The sequence below is a fragment of the Peromyscus californicus genome, unplaced genomic scaffold, assembly GCF_007827085.1.
Source record: "Peromyscus californicus insignis strain IS unplaced genomic scaffold, ASM782708v3 Scaffold_7__1_contigs__length_154581171, whole genome shotgun sequence".
NCBI classification, from domain to species: Eukaryota; Metazoa; Chordata; class Mammalia; order Rodentia; family Cricetidae; genus Peromyscus; species Peromyscus californicus.
The window spans coordinates 100,069,202-100,087,009 of NW_026294595.1; the positions used below are offsets into that span (position 1 = coordinate 100,069,202).

The 17,808-nt window shown below is 43.9% G+C and overlaps 1 protein-coding gene across 1 annotated transcript in view; it reads right to left on the reverse strand.

Annotated features, from left to right (window-relative positions):
* The window catches only part of Shc4 (SHC adaptor protein 4), a 99,145-nt gene that overhangs the window by 23,215 nt on the left and 58,122 nt on the right, over window positions 1–17,808 (reverse strand). The window contains exons 5-7 of the mRNA XM_052723543.1: window positions 16,829–16,882; window positions 13,711–13,762; window positions 761–881 (exon numbers count right to left, since the gene is read on the reverse strand). Coding sequence (XP_052579503.1) covers window positions 761–881; window positions 13,711–13,762; window positions 16,829–16,882 — 227 coding nt within the window. The remainder of the gene's footprint in view (window positions 1–760; window positions 882–13,710; window positions 13,763–16,828; window positions 16,883–17,808) is intronic.

Below are 17,808 nucleotides of genomic sequence, written 5' to 3' on the forward strand. Positions count from 1 at the left end.
CATAAAGAGGCATCTCCAAACTCAATGCTTGTTGATACACAGGATGACAGTTTGGGGAAGGGCACATTTAAAAATACCCAAGAATTTAATTTTTGAGCGTGAACTTGGTGGCAGGTGGTGGCCTGAAAAGATCAGCTTTCATGGCCTCAGACACCAGCTTCTTGGGTCACATCTGCTTCACCCCTAGACTACAGCCAGTTATAATGCCTACCAGCAACTAACAGATTCCCACCGAGATCTTTGATTCTTTTCTGTTTTACTCTTCAGTTTTGGTTTGGTTTTTACTAATACGCACAAGATCCAGGGTTAAAGAAAATCAGAGGAGCTTGTTAATGTTTGTTATTTTAGAACTCCATGCAGTCCATAGCTTGTGTAACCCTGGAGAAATATGGTTGATTCCTTCCCACTTTAGTGTCAGAAGAATGTCTGAATAAACGTGAGTGGAAGAAAAGTAAATAGCTCTTATTTTTGTACTGAAACTGCTACTTGTAAGAAAAAATATTCATCTCATTAGTGAACTTCAAAACATCATAGTGAGTTTTTTGGTGTTTTGTTTTTAGACAGGGCCTCACCATTGTAGCCTTGACTGGCCTAGAACTTGCTGTGTAGACCAGGCTGACCTTGGACTCACAGAGAAGCACCTGCCTCTGCCTCCCAAGTGCAGAGATCAAAGGCATGCCTCCTATGCCCCACCATCATAGAAACGTTTCAAATATTCAGAAATGAAGGAAGTTAAATAATTATGGAACTTGTGACTGACCTTTCCCAAGTGTTCAAGGAAGGATTTTTCAAGTACTGTTTGAATCGGAGTTCAAAGGCCTGCCCTATGGTGCTTATGACATCTTGGGCCATTCCACTGTGACATTCCAGGATGTGGCATGCTGTGAGGAGACACATGAAAAGTATCATGAGAATGTTATACAAAGTCAAAATAGTTCTAGAACATGAATTTGTAGTTACATTAAAAAAATCAGGCTTACAAAATCATCTCTAAAATGGCATAATCAAACCTCATATTCCATGGGAATCAGAGAGAAAAATATTCACACTCTACATATCTAAAAACTTAGAAATTTTGGTCTCAAGGCAGATATTTAGGGCTCACATTTTAGTAAGATCATCTTAAAAAAATTTTTTACAATTTTTTTATTTAGTGTCTCTGTGTGTGTGTGTGTGTGTGTGTGTGTGTGTGTGTGTGTGTGTGTGTGTGTGTGTAGCTCTGAGGACAACTTGTGAAAGTCTGTTCACTCCTTCCACCATGTGAGTCCCCGGGACCAAACTCAGGCTTGGTGGCAGGTGTCCTTACCCACTGAGCCATCACTCTGGGCCTGGAAGAGCATCGTGACTGAATGATGGTACTACCAGTTACGTGCTAGCTCTTCAACTCAACGCAGGAGATGAGAAGCGCAGCCGTCACACTGGAAGCAGTCACACGGGTGTGAGGCCTCATGTTGTGTGGTAGATCACAGAAGTCAGGAGCAAAGAGCAATTTCCAAACCTATCCCCTAAATGAGTGACTGTCAGGACACAGATGAGGAGACCCTTCCTCCACTCACCCTTCTCCCTGTCATTGCTGCCCTAAACCAGTGACGCAGATGGGGAGCCTCACTGAAACCCCTCTTAAGAACTTTGCAGTAAGACTGAAATTCCAGATTTGGTGACAGTGTCATTGCCAGACACTGACAGGTTCACTGGAAGTATTCTCACAGAAGCAGCTACTAAGGCTAATTTTCACATGTTAAATAAACAAGGCAGAGGCAGTTAACAGCATGTCACCATTAATAAATCGGTTGCTACTATGTTGCCATATGCAACTGCCTTCTTCTTGTCTCATGTAGCCCAGGCTAGTTACCACCTCTTTGTAGCTAACCTTGAACTCCTGATCTTCCTTGCCTCCATGCCCAGGTGCTGAAACTGCATCAATGTACCCAGCTGGAATGTCATTCTTGACTTGGTTAGAGTATGGTGTCATGCTTAGGGCGTTGCAATATGGAGAGTTAATTGACTGAAGTTTTCTAAGGATGACTAGGAAGAATACTTGGGATAATTTATAGACAGAAGCAATAATAACAAGAAGGTTAACAAAGGAGTAATAAGCCCTATGAGAAATAAAAGGTAATAAAGCAGAATATTTGGATACTTTAAAGAATAGAAGCATGAGGGAAAGTTTGATAGTAGTTCAATATATGTGAGACTGTTGTTGCTGTTTTAAGTGAGCTATTATTTTCTTAGAGTCAGAAAGGTGGGGAGGCTAAAGAGAGCACATAGGGAATTAGATGAAGTACTGAGGAAACCATTGGGACGTTCCTTATTGTGACTTTGTCACTGGAACAAATTCATCACAAGGGAATCTGAGGAAGGAGGGAGGCCTGCTTTTGTGAGACCTTAACAGTTCTAACCTGCGGCCTGAGTCTTGGGAGAGACATCAGCTATGTGAATGTAGAAAGCCATTCACACCCCTGACAGAACCCTCAGAGCTGACAGTGACTGAAAATAGGCTCTGTAACAGGGTCTCTTCAGCTTGACAACAACCCAAGGGGTCTCCCAGAGTCTCATTCCAGAATTAACCTAACTGTTGGATGAGTGATTTTACTAACTTGTACCTTTTGTCTGAATCTCTTTCAGGGTTTTTAGTGGTGTGCATTCATTGTGCGTAGTGTTGGGTTTCATCCACGGCTTTCAAGTGCATCATGTAATTTGACCAAAGTCATGCATTCTTCTTCCCTCCTTCTCTGCTCCTCTCCAGGTCTCATCCCTTCCCTCAGGCTCCCTTTGCCTTCATGTCGTGTGTGTGTGTGTGTGTGTGTGTGTGTGTGTGTGTGTGTGTGTGTGTCTATGTGTGTGTTTGTGGTGTGGGTATGTGTACATGTATTAAGGTTTTATGTATTTGTAGAGAATCTCAGTACCCACCCACAATTGAGAGAAAACACATATTTGTCTTTCCACACCTTTATTGAAAAGATTTATGTCTCTGAACACCTTCAGAAGGAATGTGCTCTCAGATCCTGAAACAGACAGGAGCTAATTATAATTTTTGAAAACTCAAAATCACTTCTACAAACAGAAAATGTTTTGTCTCTCTTTAGACTGTCATTTTATATTGCCCCTAAATTTTCTCTACTGGAGCTTTTCAGGGTAAAAAACACATAGAAGTGGTTTTAAGAATATTTATTGAATGAATATTTGGTTCATCACATCAGTCTCACTGTTGTGAGAAACAGTTGAGGAGTTTACTGAAGTAAGAACTGAGTGGTAGATATTTGCTTTGATTGCCTGAGGAAAGAAAAGTCTCTCCCTGCAGGTAGTCTCATATACCAAGAAGTGCCAGGTACCCTCAGAGGTGTGTTCTCCAGCTACAGCAAGACAAGTTCGGTCCCGTTATAGAAAAAGGCCATTTACTTGAGGTTTTCTTGTTTGTTCATTTCTAATCTCATACATCTGTGGCTTAATTAAAAATGAAATCAAAATGAGAATGATACCAAAGTAGAACCAACAATTGTAACTTTTTTCCTTCGGTTGAGAAGATGTCAAGAGGTAAAACTCAGAAAGACAGAGAGAGAGGCAGGAGCTTCCAGCACAAATAAGTAAACAGACAACACTGGCTTCTGCTGAGAGAAGTACAGGAGGAGAAACTGGAAGTGCTCTCTCTGTGAAAAAGACTTCGAGCCGAGTTCCAATTCCAGTCACACCATCACCTGTGTAACCCTGGACATGCTGCTTGTGTGGCTTGAATGAGAATGGCCCCCACAAGCTCGGGTACTTTAATGACTGGTCCTGAGTTGATGGAACTCTTTGGGAAGGATTAGGAAGTGTGGCCTTGTTAGGGAAGGTGTGCCACTGGGGGTGGGCTTGGAGGTTTCAAAAGCCCCTGCCATCCCAGTGTGCTCTCTGTTATGTGCTTGTGGATCAAAATGTGAGCTCTCAGCTACTGCTCCAGTGCCAGGCCTGCCTGCTTGATGCCATGCTTCCCACCACGATGATCATGGTTTCACCCTCTGAAACTATAAATCCTTCATAAGATGCTGTAGCTGTGGTGTTTTGTCACAGCAATAAAAAAGTAATTATGACACTACTCCGTGGTGAGGTCCTCACTTGCAAGGACAATAGGGTGAGCGATCTGCTTACTTAGAGAAAGTCTGGCTTTTCTTGTTCATAGTAGCTTAAGCTCTCTAAGGAACAGGACAAGCAAGCTGAGCACACAGGAAGAATTAAAGCAAATTACCATCCTGCAGTGGTTTGAAAGAAAATGGCTCCCAAAGGGAGTGGCACTATTAGGAGGTGTGGCCTTGTTGGAGTAGGTGTGATCTTGTTGGAGTGGGTGTGGCCTTGTTGGAGAAGGTGTGGTCTTGTTGGAGTGGGTGTGGTCTTGTTGGAGTGGGTGTGGTCTTGGAGGAAGTGTATCACTGTGGGGGCGGGTTTCAAGGTTTCTTTTGCTCAAGTTTCCCTCAGTATGACTGTCAGTTGACTTCCTGTTGCCTGCAAGATGGAGGACTTTTAGCTACTGCAGCACTACATCTGTCTGCATGCTGCCATGTTCCCTGTCATGATGATGGACTGAACCTCTGAAACTGGAAGCGACGAGGAACCACAATTGAATTGTTTTCTTTATGAGAATTGCTGTGGTCATGGTGTCTCTTCACAGCAATAAAAAACCTTAACTAAGATACATCCTTAGCCACTTGAGCATACTCTAAGATGCTCTGGGTTTTTTTGTTTTGTTTTGTTTTATTTGTGGTTTTTGTTTTTCCCAACTTCTCTGACTTGAATGCCTAGAGATTTGGGTTTTGTCTGTCCATAGGCAGATTCTCCAAAATAATTTTCTGCTTTGCTTTGATAACCCTGTTGCAGGCCTATTACTTTTTAAGAAGATTGAATAGAATAAAGAAAAGAAAGAAAAGGAAAAAGGACAAAAAGCAAGGGCACCTGTCTCTGTCCATGAAAATGGCACTGGGGGGCTGGAGAGATGGCTCAGAGGTTAAGAGCACTGGCTGTTCTTCCAGAGGACCTGAGTTCAATTCCCAGCAACCACATGGTGGCTCACAACCATCTACAGTGGGATCTGGTGCCCTCTTCTGGCCTGCAGGCTGAACACTCACTGTATACATAATAAATAAATAAATCTTTAAAAACTTTACTAATTATTTAAAAAAAAAAAAGAAAGAAAAGAAAATGGCACTGGATGGCAGGCTGGCCCTGACGGGCGCCATGCCCCAACCTCCCCTTGGGAAACACCCCTATTCTGACAGTGCTACTCTGAACTCTTTTAGTTTGATCACAGGCCAGCAGCACAGGAGTAGACGTCAAATCATATACAAAAAATGCCAAGCTAGAATGCTTGCTCAGGATCCACCCCCTCTGCAGCTACCAGGCAAAGGAAGAGAGATGAACACATAAGAAGTTCCATATTCCCAAGCAGAGAGTGACTCTTGGTGACATCAAAATAGCCATGGCAGTCTGAGCTTTACTGTCCACACCTGGAATTAGTGCAGACCTGGTTTCTTTGCCAAGCCCACAGTTCTGCCTGTGTATACCAGTAAGAGTTAGAAAGAGTCATAGGAGCCGGGCAGTGGTGGCGCACGCCTTTGATCACAGCACTCGGGAGGCAGAGGCAGGCGGATCTCAGTGAGTTCGAGGCCAGCCTGGTCCACAGAGCGAGTCCACGTCAGTCAGGGCTCTTACACAGAGAACCCCTGTCTCGAAAAAACAAACAAACAGCAAACAAAAAAGGGTTTTGTTTCTTTAGGTTCCTCAGAGGATGAGTCTGTGACCCTCAAGGCTAGGAGTGTGGCAGCAGGGAGGCAGGCTCGGCAATGATACAGTTAGCTGAGAGATTGCATCTTGATCCACAGCATGAGGCAGAGAGAGAACTGAGAACGATGTGAGCTTCTGAAACCTCAAAGCCCACCCCTGTGACACACCTCCTCTAGGATCTCACTCCATACCCCTGGTTGTCCTGGAACTCGCTCTGTAGGCCAGGCTGGCCTCCACTCACAGAGATCCACCTGCCTCTGCCTCCTGAGTGCTGATATTAAAGGCGTGCCCCACCACTCTTAGCTAGCCGTGTGTTCATTTTTCATAAAGACCAACATTTGTCTAGAATTAGATCTTGAAAACGATCCAGTCCATAGGTCAGTGGCTCAGATCATCCACCAGATGGTGCTGTGGGACGCAAATGCAGTACATGCCTTCCGAAGCAACTGACTCAAAAGACGTGAACAGTAGATTCACAGACCTGTGAACAGTAGATTCACGGCCTGTGTACATTAAGTTAGCAGGTCTGTTTAGGTTGGTTTTCTTCGGCGAGGGCTTTGGTTTTACGATTCTCCTTCAGTATTCGGCCCATGGCTTCCCCATACACAACTAGTCCAGGTAAACGGGAGCCTCTTTTCAGACTAAGTTGAGACAAACCTCCTTAGCCTACCACAACTTTGGAGAGCTGAGGACAGCACCGACTTCTCCCAGCCACTACAGGAGAAGACTGGCCCTGCCACTGACGTTTTGACTGGAACTTGCCTTCTCTACAAAGAAGGCCTTTCATAAACTGAGGAGTTCATGAAAGGGCCCTAGCCAAGATAGGAAAATGTGATAATAGCTTGATCTGGGTGCAAAAGTTGAACTAGGTATCGGGGCGGCACATGGAGGGTTATTAGCAGGAGTCTGTTCTCCTGTGCCCCACCTCCACGTCCGGCCAGCCGTGCTTCCTCCTCACCCTTGCCCATGCTCCTGCCTTTCTAAGGTCGCCTCGTCTGTCTGCTCTCTGCTGGACTGAATGGTGCTCTCTTCCCTTCAGCCGCTACCTCTCAGTGGGTGACCATCCCCGGGGCCTCTTCCAGGACAAAGTGCTATCCCTCCTAAGTAGGCCATTCTTCTGCGACTTCCTCCCCTTCTCCTCAAGTCGTGTCTCCTCTGACTTCTCCACTCTCTGAGAGCCTTCGTCCTCTCCATTCTGGAGTCCTCTGGTGGTGCCCTTACCCTCAGCTAAGAAGTTCTCGTTTTCCCACAGCTGCCCCTGCAGCTGGCTCTCGTTTCCTCTTCCTGTCTTCCTCTCTTCTCGTCCACCTCGTCTTAGCTGGGGTTTCTATTGCTGTGACAAAACATGGTGACCGAAACGCAGGTTGGAGAGAAAAGGGTTTATTTGGCTTACACTTCCGTATTACTGTTCGTTGTTGAAGGAAGTCAGGACAGGAACTCAAACGGCATGAACCTAGAGACAGGAGCTGATGACACAGAGGCCATGGAGGGGTGCTGCTTACTGGCTTGCTCCTCATGGCTTGCTCAGCCTGCTTTCTTATAGAACCCAGGACCAGCAGCCCAGGGATAGCACTACCCACCATGGGATGGGCCATCCTCCATTCATCACTAATTGAGAAAATGCCTTTACAGCTGGATCTCCTGGAGGCACTTCCTCAACTGAGGCTCCTTCCTCTCAGATGACTCTTGTGTCAAGTTGACACACAACACCAGCCAGTACACACTCCTCTTCTCTCTCTATTTCTCCCTCCCCTGCCTCTGGCTCTCCCCATCTCCCACCCCTCAAGACCTGCTCCTGGCATTAGGCACTTGATGGGTATTAGCAAGCTTGGAGGCCATAAGGCCAGATGCCTACCTCGTGGTTAGTTTTGGGCCCCACCTCCTCCCATTTACCAGGTGAAAAGGTGGAGGTATTGGGGCTTTATTGAGGCCCATGAGGGGAAAGGTATTTCCTCCTAGTCCAAGAAACAGAATCTTGCCCTGGGAGGACACATGACATTTCCAGACACCCCAAAGATTAGAGCATTGTATACTACTGAATCCAAGTGAGCTTATGGATTGCCTGGCCAGGAGACCAACCCTCAGGAAAGCGGGAGATAAGTTGAGCAGATAGAAGGGATGATTACTCCCTCAAAAAATAATGTGCTTGTGGCCCCCAGAAGTCTTTCCTTCCATGCAGATGTTCGCAGATCGTCATTGCTAAGCATTCTGCTTTTCTGAGTTCTACCTAAAAAGCTTAACTTTTCTTTCCCCCACTTTCTATCTCTTCACCGGATACCAACCAAAATCTTAGGCGTATTTGGCATATCTGGGCTTTCTCACTGTGTTCTGTGAAGACTCCATAATGCCACTTCTACAGCTGCTTGCAGACTCCCATTGCTGACCCGAATTCAAAGGCTGGCTCTCTTGATCTGCTCCACCTCCTCTTCCAGGCAGCTGCCGGGATTTACAGCCTGTCTGTCCTGTGGTTTTTCTCTCAGGTTTTAATAAAATGGTCTTTGAATTTCAGAGTCTGTTTTAAACTAAGAGTCTATGAAAGGGGCTCCCCGACCCTAGTGACCCCTAGAGAGGAGAACTGTCACCCTTCTCTCAGGATAACTCCAACTTACTGGGTAATTGTATGTCACCTTTCTGATTCCACTATTTTATTCAAGGAGTTGGGACATTTAAAATATATAATAAATATTCATTTTAAGAATTGTGGAAAATAAAAAGGCACCAAAAGGAAGTTGAAATCACCCCAAATCTCAGGGACAGTCACTATTAGCAGGTTGACACAGGTCTTTCATTTTGTTGTTGTTTTGTGAGTAAGCCCCCCCTCAAAAGCCACCTGGGGTCACAATATACAGAGTGCTCATTTTCTGCTTTGCACACTCAATAGCATAGTGGATGTTTTGCCCATGTTGTTACTTATTCTTCTAAAATAGTTTTGATTACTGCCTTGTTATACATGCTATGAATTGATTTCATTTTTTTCTTTTTGAGGGGAGGTTTGTTTGTTTGTTTTTTGTTTTGAGACAGTGTTTCTCTGTGTAGCTTTGGAGCCTTTCCTGGAACTCTGTAGCCCAGTCTGGCCTTGAACTCACAGAGATCTGCCTCCTGAGTGCTGGGATTAAAGGCGTGTGCCACCACCGCCCGGCTGATGTAATTTTTGATAGATGAATACTGGAATAATATTTGCCTTAAGATATAAACATTACACGACAGTGATTTTAATTGCTTGATCTTTGTGCACACCCTATGAAACTACTGGTTTAAAGGTCAGTTGGGGCAACAGACTTTTGATGCAAACTGCCAAACAGCTCTGCAGAATATTTGGATCTGTGCTCTTCTCGGCTAGACTCAAAATGAACTGCTTCTCTAAACCACACTTGCCATTTCCCAATAGTAGAAATGTAAAGATGAAATATGACATCTATAACTCTTGTGTTCCTGATGGGGGAATGTCTTTTTGTATGCTGAAAATATGTTGCTCTGATTGGTTGATAAATAAAGCTGTTTGGCCAATGGTGAGGCAGAGTAGGGTTAGGCGGGGCATTCTAACTAGAGAGAGAGGAAGGAGAAAGACAGAACAGAGGAGACACTGCCAGCTGCTGCCGTGAGAAGTAAGATGTAAAGATACCGGTGAGCCATGAGCCACGTGGCAAAGTATAGATTTATAGAAACGGGTTAATTTAAGACATAAGAACTAGATAGCAAGAAGCCTGAGCCAATAGGCCATACATCTTTAATTAATATAAGCTTCTGAGTGATTATTTTATAAGTGGCTGCAGGGTCCGTGGGGCTGGGCAGGACTGAAGAAAACTTTAGCTACACACCTCCTTAGCGGCAACTTCCCAACAGCTCGTGCTGGATGATGCTAGTCAGCAGGTAGCAGCTGGGAGCCAGGCACTGAGCTATTGAGCTGCATACAACACCTCCCCAAGCTCCTTGGGAACATGCACCCCCATTCCTTCATCAGCCCTTCTGTGTAAAGGTTCATCAGATACCATTAGTCCACAGATTTGGTTCAAACTGTCCCTCCATCTTTGAGGCACTGGACCATTAACGACCTTGTCTAGAACTAATGAGATCTTACCTGAATTGGAATCTACAATTCCAGACTGTTTTCTGCTCTCCAGTATCACTGTACAGATACAACTGCAAGAAGCATCAAACTACAATTACAGGACAACGGTCTGGAACTCGCACTGTAGACCAGGCTGGCCTCGAACTCACAGAGATTCCCCTGCCTCTGCCTCCTGAGTACAGGGATTGAAGGTGTGCACCTCCACAGCCCAGACATAATACTTTTTATAAAGCTCAAAATCTTTGCTGGCACCTGGTGACCTATGAGCATCCTCCATTCTCCTTTTTCTGGCCTGTCTTTCTAGCTGTGGCTCCCTGGCTTCTGTTCTTTTTTCGTCTCTGAAATCCTAATTTTATGGATGCCCTCACCAGTCACACACACAGCTATCTCATTACACTGTGTTTTCACCTGCACAGATCCTGAGCACAGACCCTAAGCTTCTAGTCTCTCGATACCTCTCCTCTCCCAAGCACATACTACAGGTTATCTTTGTCCCTCTCAATAAACGATGAGTCTCTGCCAGCCATACTTTTCTTCCACATCAGCTAGCTCACCCTTTGTGCATTAGGATGAAATTAATCTCTCTCTCTCTCTCCTCAAAATTGTGGTGGTTCTTCTCTATGCCGATACATAGGACTGGAAAGGGAGGAACAGGTGAATAGGGAAATAACTAATTTTTAAACCCAGGAAAATCACCTTATGATTCTAAGTTATCTGTTTTGATAGGCCTGTTTTCCCGAGGAAAGAAGGATGAAAGAAAAACAAAATTATGTTTTCTAGGTGTTTTCTGTTATTTATCCCAAAACACCAGAAGCTAAATTTAAAAGACAACTAATATCTGGCAAGATGTTTCAGCAGGTAAAGGCACCTGCTGCCGAGTATGATGATCTGAGTTTGATTCCTGGGCCCATATGGTAGAAGGAAAGAATGACTCCCACTAATTGTCCTCTGATCCCATGGCACATGCATGTGAACATACAACAAACAAACACAGGCCAACACACTGAGGCTTGAGGATGTGAATCAATCTATCATCTCACACACTGAAATGGGGGAAACATTACTATTCCACCAGTCTTTCTGACTTCGCCTAGTTCTTATTACCTGTATAACAAGCTGACACATAAAGAAAAAAAAATGAACCCTCTGTACTGTTTGTTTCTGAAAACCCCTCCATGAGCTCGGTCAACAATGCTCAAGAATACCTTCTCAGGCTGGAGAGATGGCTCAGAGGTTAAGAGCACTGACTGCTCTTCCAGAGGTCCTGAGTTCAATTCCCAGCACCCACATGGTGGCTCACAACCATCTGTAATGAGATCTGGCACCCTCTTCTGTATACACAATAAAATAAATCTAAAAAAAAAAAAAAAGAATACCTTCTCAAAGCCCGCATGCCACTAGCTGTGGGCTCCCTTCACGCAGCCCAGCTCTACTGAGCCACTCAGCCTAGAAGGAGCATTCTGCACAAACACGCTGTATCATAATGTTTTCTGCTTGTTCCACTTAATTAATCAAGAAGAATGATTTGCAATTACATGGCCTTCACCCTCAGCACCTAACTCTGAACTTTGAACCCTCACTATAGTTGACTCAAAAATCAAAAGCAACAACGTGTCTGCAGATGGCCATTGACTCTGATGTTCGTGTCAGCTATCAACTTGACAGAATGCAGAACCACCTGGCAGGTGGCTTCTGGGCATCCTGTAAGGAATTACTTTGATTGTATTAAGTGAGATGGGAAGATCCACCCACTATGGGTGGCGCCATTCCCAGGCTGGGATCCTGGACGGTATAGAGAGAGAAAGGGAACTGAGCAGCAAGCATGTGTTCGCCTTTCTCTGCTTCCTGATGATGGATGTGACATGACTTGGTGTTTCAGGCTCATGATACCTTGACTTCCCTGCCTTGACAGCCACCCTTAAACAGTGAGCCAGAATAAACCCTTTCTCCCTTAAGTTGCTCTGGTAGGGTACTTGATCACAGCGACAGAAAACAAAGACAGTGAGAGATGCCAAAGTGAATCTACATCTGGATTCCAGATGCTGTTCTTTATCCTCTTTTTAACAGGGTATCAGGGTCTCAGACTGGCCTGGAGCACAGCGCGTAGCTCAGTCTGATTTCATCTGGGCAGTGATCCTCCTTCCTCATCTGTACTTTTTGTGGTAAGAAACAAATGTTATTCAGAGGACTTCCCAAGTACAGCAAGCAGTTAGTTGGTGGCTCTTTGCTGGAAGCTTTTCCTGCGCTCTGCTCCTTCATTTCCTGACTCTTCTCTGGCCATCATCCACCCAACACGATGCTGCTCAGAGCGACTCCGTGTCAATGGACTGAAGTGTTGGTCACCTGCTCTTTCTGCCTCCTCAGGACTATGTCCTTCTTGGCAAGCAATTCCCAGGCATCTACTCTGGGCCAAGCTCTGTGCCGATGGCTGCTTCTCACAGTTTCACTCTGACAACCATATTGCTTCCGTGGCTTCAAGTTCCTCCCTAAATGTACCTACTACAGCCTGCCAGATCAGTCTTTCTAGACCTCTGCTTTCAAACATCACCTCTACCCATCTACCCATGGAATCAAGACCCTGCTTATTATTAGCTCTTTCCTATCTGCCCTGGTAGAGTGTTTTCCTTCATCCATATGCACTCTGCAACGTGCTTCCCAATATGCCATGGACATGTCCATCTTTCAGTTCCCAAATATCACTCCATGGTAATTTAATCCATTACTTGGGGGCAAATCCCACCAGTTTCTATTTAAGGGGAACTGGCCTAAACCCATCTCTAAGAGGAGTCTGGATGTCCCAGGTTAAGGATGAGAAACAGGACTAACCACATCTGTCCAGAGAGGTCCAGCCTTCTAAGGAACCTCAGGCCTTTTACGCAAAGCATGGCCAGGAGATGCATTTCTTCGGCATCCTTCTTATACCCTGGGATGAGACATTCACTCAACTCTCCCACTAAGTCATTCAGATCACAGTTTCTGAGCATCACTTATGTCTGAGCCATTGTGAAGAGTGTCTGAGAAACAACAGTGAGAGAGAGAGGTCCCTGCCTCCATGGATCTCAGCCTGATAGAAAGAAGACACGAAACACTCCAACAAGTGTGTGAGGAACGCAAGTAATGAAGTGTGGCTTGTTCATAAGAAGAGAAATACAGTGTCATGGAAGGGGGCGGGACTAGAGGCAGGACAAGCTGTCAGTAGAAGGCCTCTCAAAATAAAAATTGGATGGAGCTGAGACCTAAAGGAGAGCAGGACTTGCCTCGCCCCCACCAACCCCCGAGTTCTAGCCCCAGCACTGCAGAAAGCTGGGCATGGTAATGCATGCCTATAATCCCACTCAGAGGTGAAAACAGGAGGATCAGAAGTTCAAAGTTATCCTTTGCCACATGGTGAGTTCAAGACCAGGCTTGTCTCAAAAAAGAAGCCATACTCTAATTCAAAGTAACATTCCAGGCTCTTCAGCAGCAAATGCATAGGGACACACACACACACACACACACACACACACACACACACACACACACACACCCCAATGCCTCATTGAGTTTTATGAGCAATTTCTTTATCATTCAGGGATATGGGAGCCCTGCTACCATAACAAAAAGCTTCTTTTCTGAGTATGTAAATACATAAGCTTTTTAGTTTGTGAATCTTTCAAGTGATTGAGCTTTAAATACTGCCTGTGAATGTTTCCACTTTTCTCTGCTGGTAGGATCATTCATTTCCAATTCAAATTTACAGTTTTCTTAGACTCCTCCAATATCACACTACAGTGACGGTACACCATTACTCTGTGTGACATTCATTACTGTGTGCATTAGAAATAACCATTGGCTTTTATAATTGACACTTAACAGTTCTTAATGAAAAACTGGAAGTTACTTTTCCATACCTCGTTGGTTGACTGGATCTTTAGCTACATAGGCAACATAGTCTGTGGTATCCTATTAAAAAGAGAAATAATTGCATTTAAAATTAATGAACTGTAACCACTGGAAGACAAGACTTCCTTAGGGCCCAGCACTGAGGCAAACACTTAGCCATAGCTTTCTCTAAGGCAGTGGTGTTCACCCTTCCTAATGCTGCGACCCTTTAATACAGTGCCTCAGGTTGTGGTGACCCCCAACCATCAAATTATTTTCATTGCTGCTTCATAACTGTCATTTTGCTGCTGTTGTGAATCGTCCTATCTGTGTTTCCCGATGGTCTTAGGCGACCTCAAAAGGGGTCTATGATATATATATACTCTGTAGAGCTTAACAATTAAATTTGCATTTTCTGGTCCTCATGGGGAGGGTGTGAAGACTGAAAATTCAGAGGCAGATTGTGTCATTAAAAATAAAAGAGAGCACAACTAAGAAGTTCTTTAAAACTGTCTAGGAACTGCCTCCCCGAGCTGGCTTGAAATGTGCACGAAACTGTGCAGCCACGCAGCTAGTGACAGCTGGGATGTAGCATCAAGACTGGCCTGTGTAGAGCAGACTCATGTGTATCAGAAAATGAGTCAATCAGAGACCTTTCTTTGGTTGCTCGCTTGCATGTGTGTGATGCAAGCTAGCTTACAGAATAATACTGCAAAAATATAAATTATTTCATCAATAGATGGGGCAAATGGTTTTCAAGCAGAGAACCTAGGAATAACTTAAGTTCAAAAAGAGATATGTTGCTGACTTCATGAAAACAAGCAAAGGGGTGCTTGGAATTTCCAGCTGTTATTGAAAACAGTAAGCTGATGAATGGTAAGATCTTAATAATTAAATATGCTTTCATTATCTTAATTCTCAGAGGGAAAAATACCTACAATGCCATTTTGGAGTATAAAAAAGGTCTCTAGAGGGAATATGCAGTCTACCGGGAGGAAGTGAAAGCCATGTTGGTAATGCCCTTCAGGATAGCCACTTAACAACCACAATGAATCACGCAGGAAGCGGATCTCAGAGTCAGCAGAACTGTCTTAAGTCATTTTTAAAAATAGCACACACCTAAGTAGATGATGTCTCCAGCAAAGAAAGATGGGTGGAAGTGGTTTCTAAATCAGTAAGGTCCTGACTGTGTGCTTCGCTCTGTGTTTTCTTAGACTCGGGGTCACTGCCGACCTGAGAAACCCCGAGACCACTCCCAGCCTGGCTCATCAGCTTCCAAATGCTCTCCAACTTTCTAATAGTTTTAAAATTCTATGACTGTAAATATCCGGGAGACATTGCAGAACAGTTAAATGGAAAGAACAAATGTCAGGAATTAACTTTAATTTTTCACAAATCTGTGCCATGTTTTCAAAATAGAGAAAATACGGCAGCTGTAGAAGCATTTACAAGAGCTGCTGGAACAGTTACTAGGCAGACCAAGGCTCTCTGAGAAAGAATAAAAGTGAAGGCGAGCAGACATCACAGGTTAGGAAGAGTGATCCACATTTTTGAAAATTGGAGAAAAATTGGTAGAAAACAGATGACAGTGCCGGACCACATGGGGACTTCTCACTCAGCCTCACCTTCCCTGTGCCCAGTTAGCTAGTCCACTGAAGTAGGGCACTCTGAGGGCATCCTAAAGCAGATGTGGATATAAATTCTCTTTGTGAGTGCATGCCCTGCTTGTGCATCATCTCACTTGATTCTTGAAACACTGAGGTGACAGGAATTATCCCTGTCTTGTAAAGGAAGACTCCAAACCTTAGAAAAGTTAGTTCCTCAAATCTACTTGACTCTGATGCTTAACACCAGCCTACACTGCTTTCCTGACAAGAGGGTAAAACATCATTGGCGGGGGTGTGGGGGTGTCGGGGGGTGTCCCTAATGCCAATGCTGAGGATAGAGTCAGATCGTCATTTAAAACCCAAGCCAGTGGATTTTTCAACTGCAGAGATGTGCAAATTTTCCCACAGTGGCTGCGGATGGTTTGATTTTGGCAAGAACAATACTTGAATGAATTTAAAGCTTGGAAGCTATTTGAAGACAGGTTGGAAAGCCTTACAGTTCTGAAAAGCAATAACAAATCATGTTGGATGTAGAGTAAATGAGGGTCTGCGCACCAGCCCTAACATGACAGCAACCCTGGAACCTTGAACAGGGTCAATTCAGGACAAACACCAATAATTCTTTTTTTTAAGTACATCATAAATAGTAAGTCTCTTTAAAAAGTGCCTGAGTCCCGTCCTGATAAATCTAATGGACTAGGAGAAGAGAAAACACCAGTGTTCTACCATCTAGACTCACTGCTCTCTCTCTCTCTCTCTCTCTCTCTCTCTCTCTCTCTCTCTCTCTCTCTCTCTCTCTCATATCCAACTTTTGGTTTCAGAGTTGAGGACAAATTACGAAGTTGAATAGCGTATAAATATACCCCTGGGCACATCGTGAAGCAAAAGCCATTCCGCATGCCCTGTTTGCTAATGGATCAACAATTAATTAACCACGTGTAGAGACCCTCTCTAAAGACTCTGATCTAGAAACGAAGCAGTGAGGAACCAAGGAATGACATCTGAAAAGCAGTCTTGGAGAGAAACCCTGCACAACATGTGGGGAATGAACACTACACAGCCTCTTGATAGAGAGGATCTGCAAATTCTCCCTCCATAGGTTTTTGCAAATCTGGATGGTCATATAGATTGGACTTAGTGGCCTTGGCTGACAACAATGATGATGAATGGGATTCCCATCCTATATTAAATCCAACTGGTAGTTTGCTTAGAATGCTCTTGGGATGATTCTGGAAGAGGAATGGCAATACACATAGGGCACACACACCTCTCACAACTTCAATGTTAACAACAAAAAAATTATCAGACAATAACTAACACCACAGAGTGCTAGTAGTCTTTCTAGTAAAGCCTGAGCTTTCAAAATCCAGACACAGGAAACATTTGCCCAAACAATTTTGTTTTGTTTTGTTTTGCTTTCTACCTGATACATGTAGCATTTAACAAATTGCAGTATCTGGAAAAGACATGTAACAGTTAACATTCTGTATATGTGAGTTCTCAGGAGTCACAAAAAGAACTTCCGTGAATCCATACTTACAGGGTCCCCTCCAGAGGCAAATGAAATTGATTGCATTTGATGCTTTGCAATAATCTGGAAAACAAAAACAAATTAAACATGTATAATGCTATAATGTATTTGCTCTGTCTCCATTAGCTTAGGGTCCCTTTAGAAACCACTCTGCCTACATTTTAAACCCTTTTTGTTGTTTTTTAGTATAGGGGTTGAAGTCAAAGTTTTGTGTATCCAAAGCATTTGCTCTATCACTAAACTATGTCCCCAAGCCCTGAATAATCTCATTTAACCCATGGGTTTGACATGCCTTTCTGTGTGTGTGTGTGTGTGTGTGTGTGTGTGTGTGTGTGTGTGTGTGTGTGTGTATATGTATGTATGTATGTATAAAATTCCCATCCAATCAGCAAATACCAATCTCTCAATTAGCCAATCAGTGTTTTATGGGAGGAACTGAGATAGACAGTAGGAATGAGAGCAGCTCTCTCTTCCACTAAGGACCATACTGGCCTAAGATTTCTAGGGGCCATCTTTGCTGTCACGTGGGCAAAGCCTGCTGGAATATGAAATTTTCCATCTGGAAAAACTAAGAGCTGAGAGTTAAAAACAGAAAAAAAAAATAACCAGTGGGAACATGTGTTTCCTCATTTTAAACAGTACTTTTCCCCACATCTCCTTATATTTTTATTAATTTTTTCCTATTTATAGACCCACTATATTTACTTTGTTTTATTCATTCGCTACCATGTATCCAATCAAACTAATATTAAGACTTCTAACATGGGACTGGAAAGGTTGATCAGCGTTTAAGGACCCAGGTTCCACTCCCAGCACCCACACGTTGGCTCACAACCATGTGTAACACTGGTTCCAGAGGTTCCATTGCCCTCCTCTGGCCTCTTGGAGCACCAAGCATGCACATAGTACACAAACATACGGATAGGCAAAACACCCACACAAATAAAACTGAAATAAATCTAAAAACAATTTTAAAATGTAAAGATTTC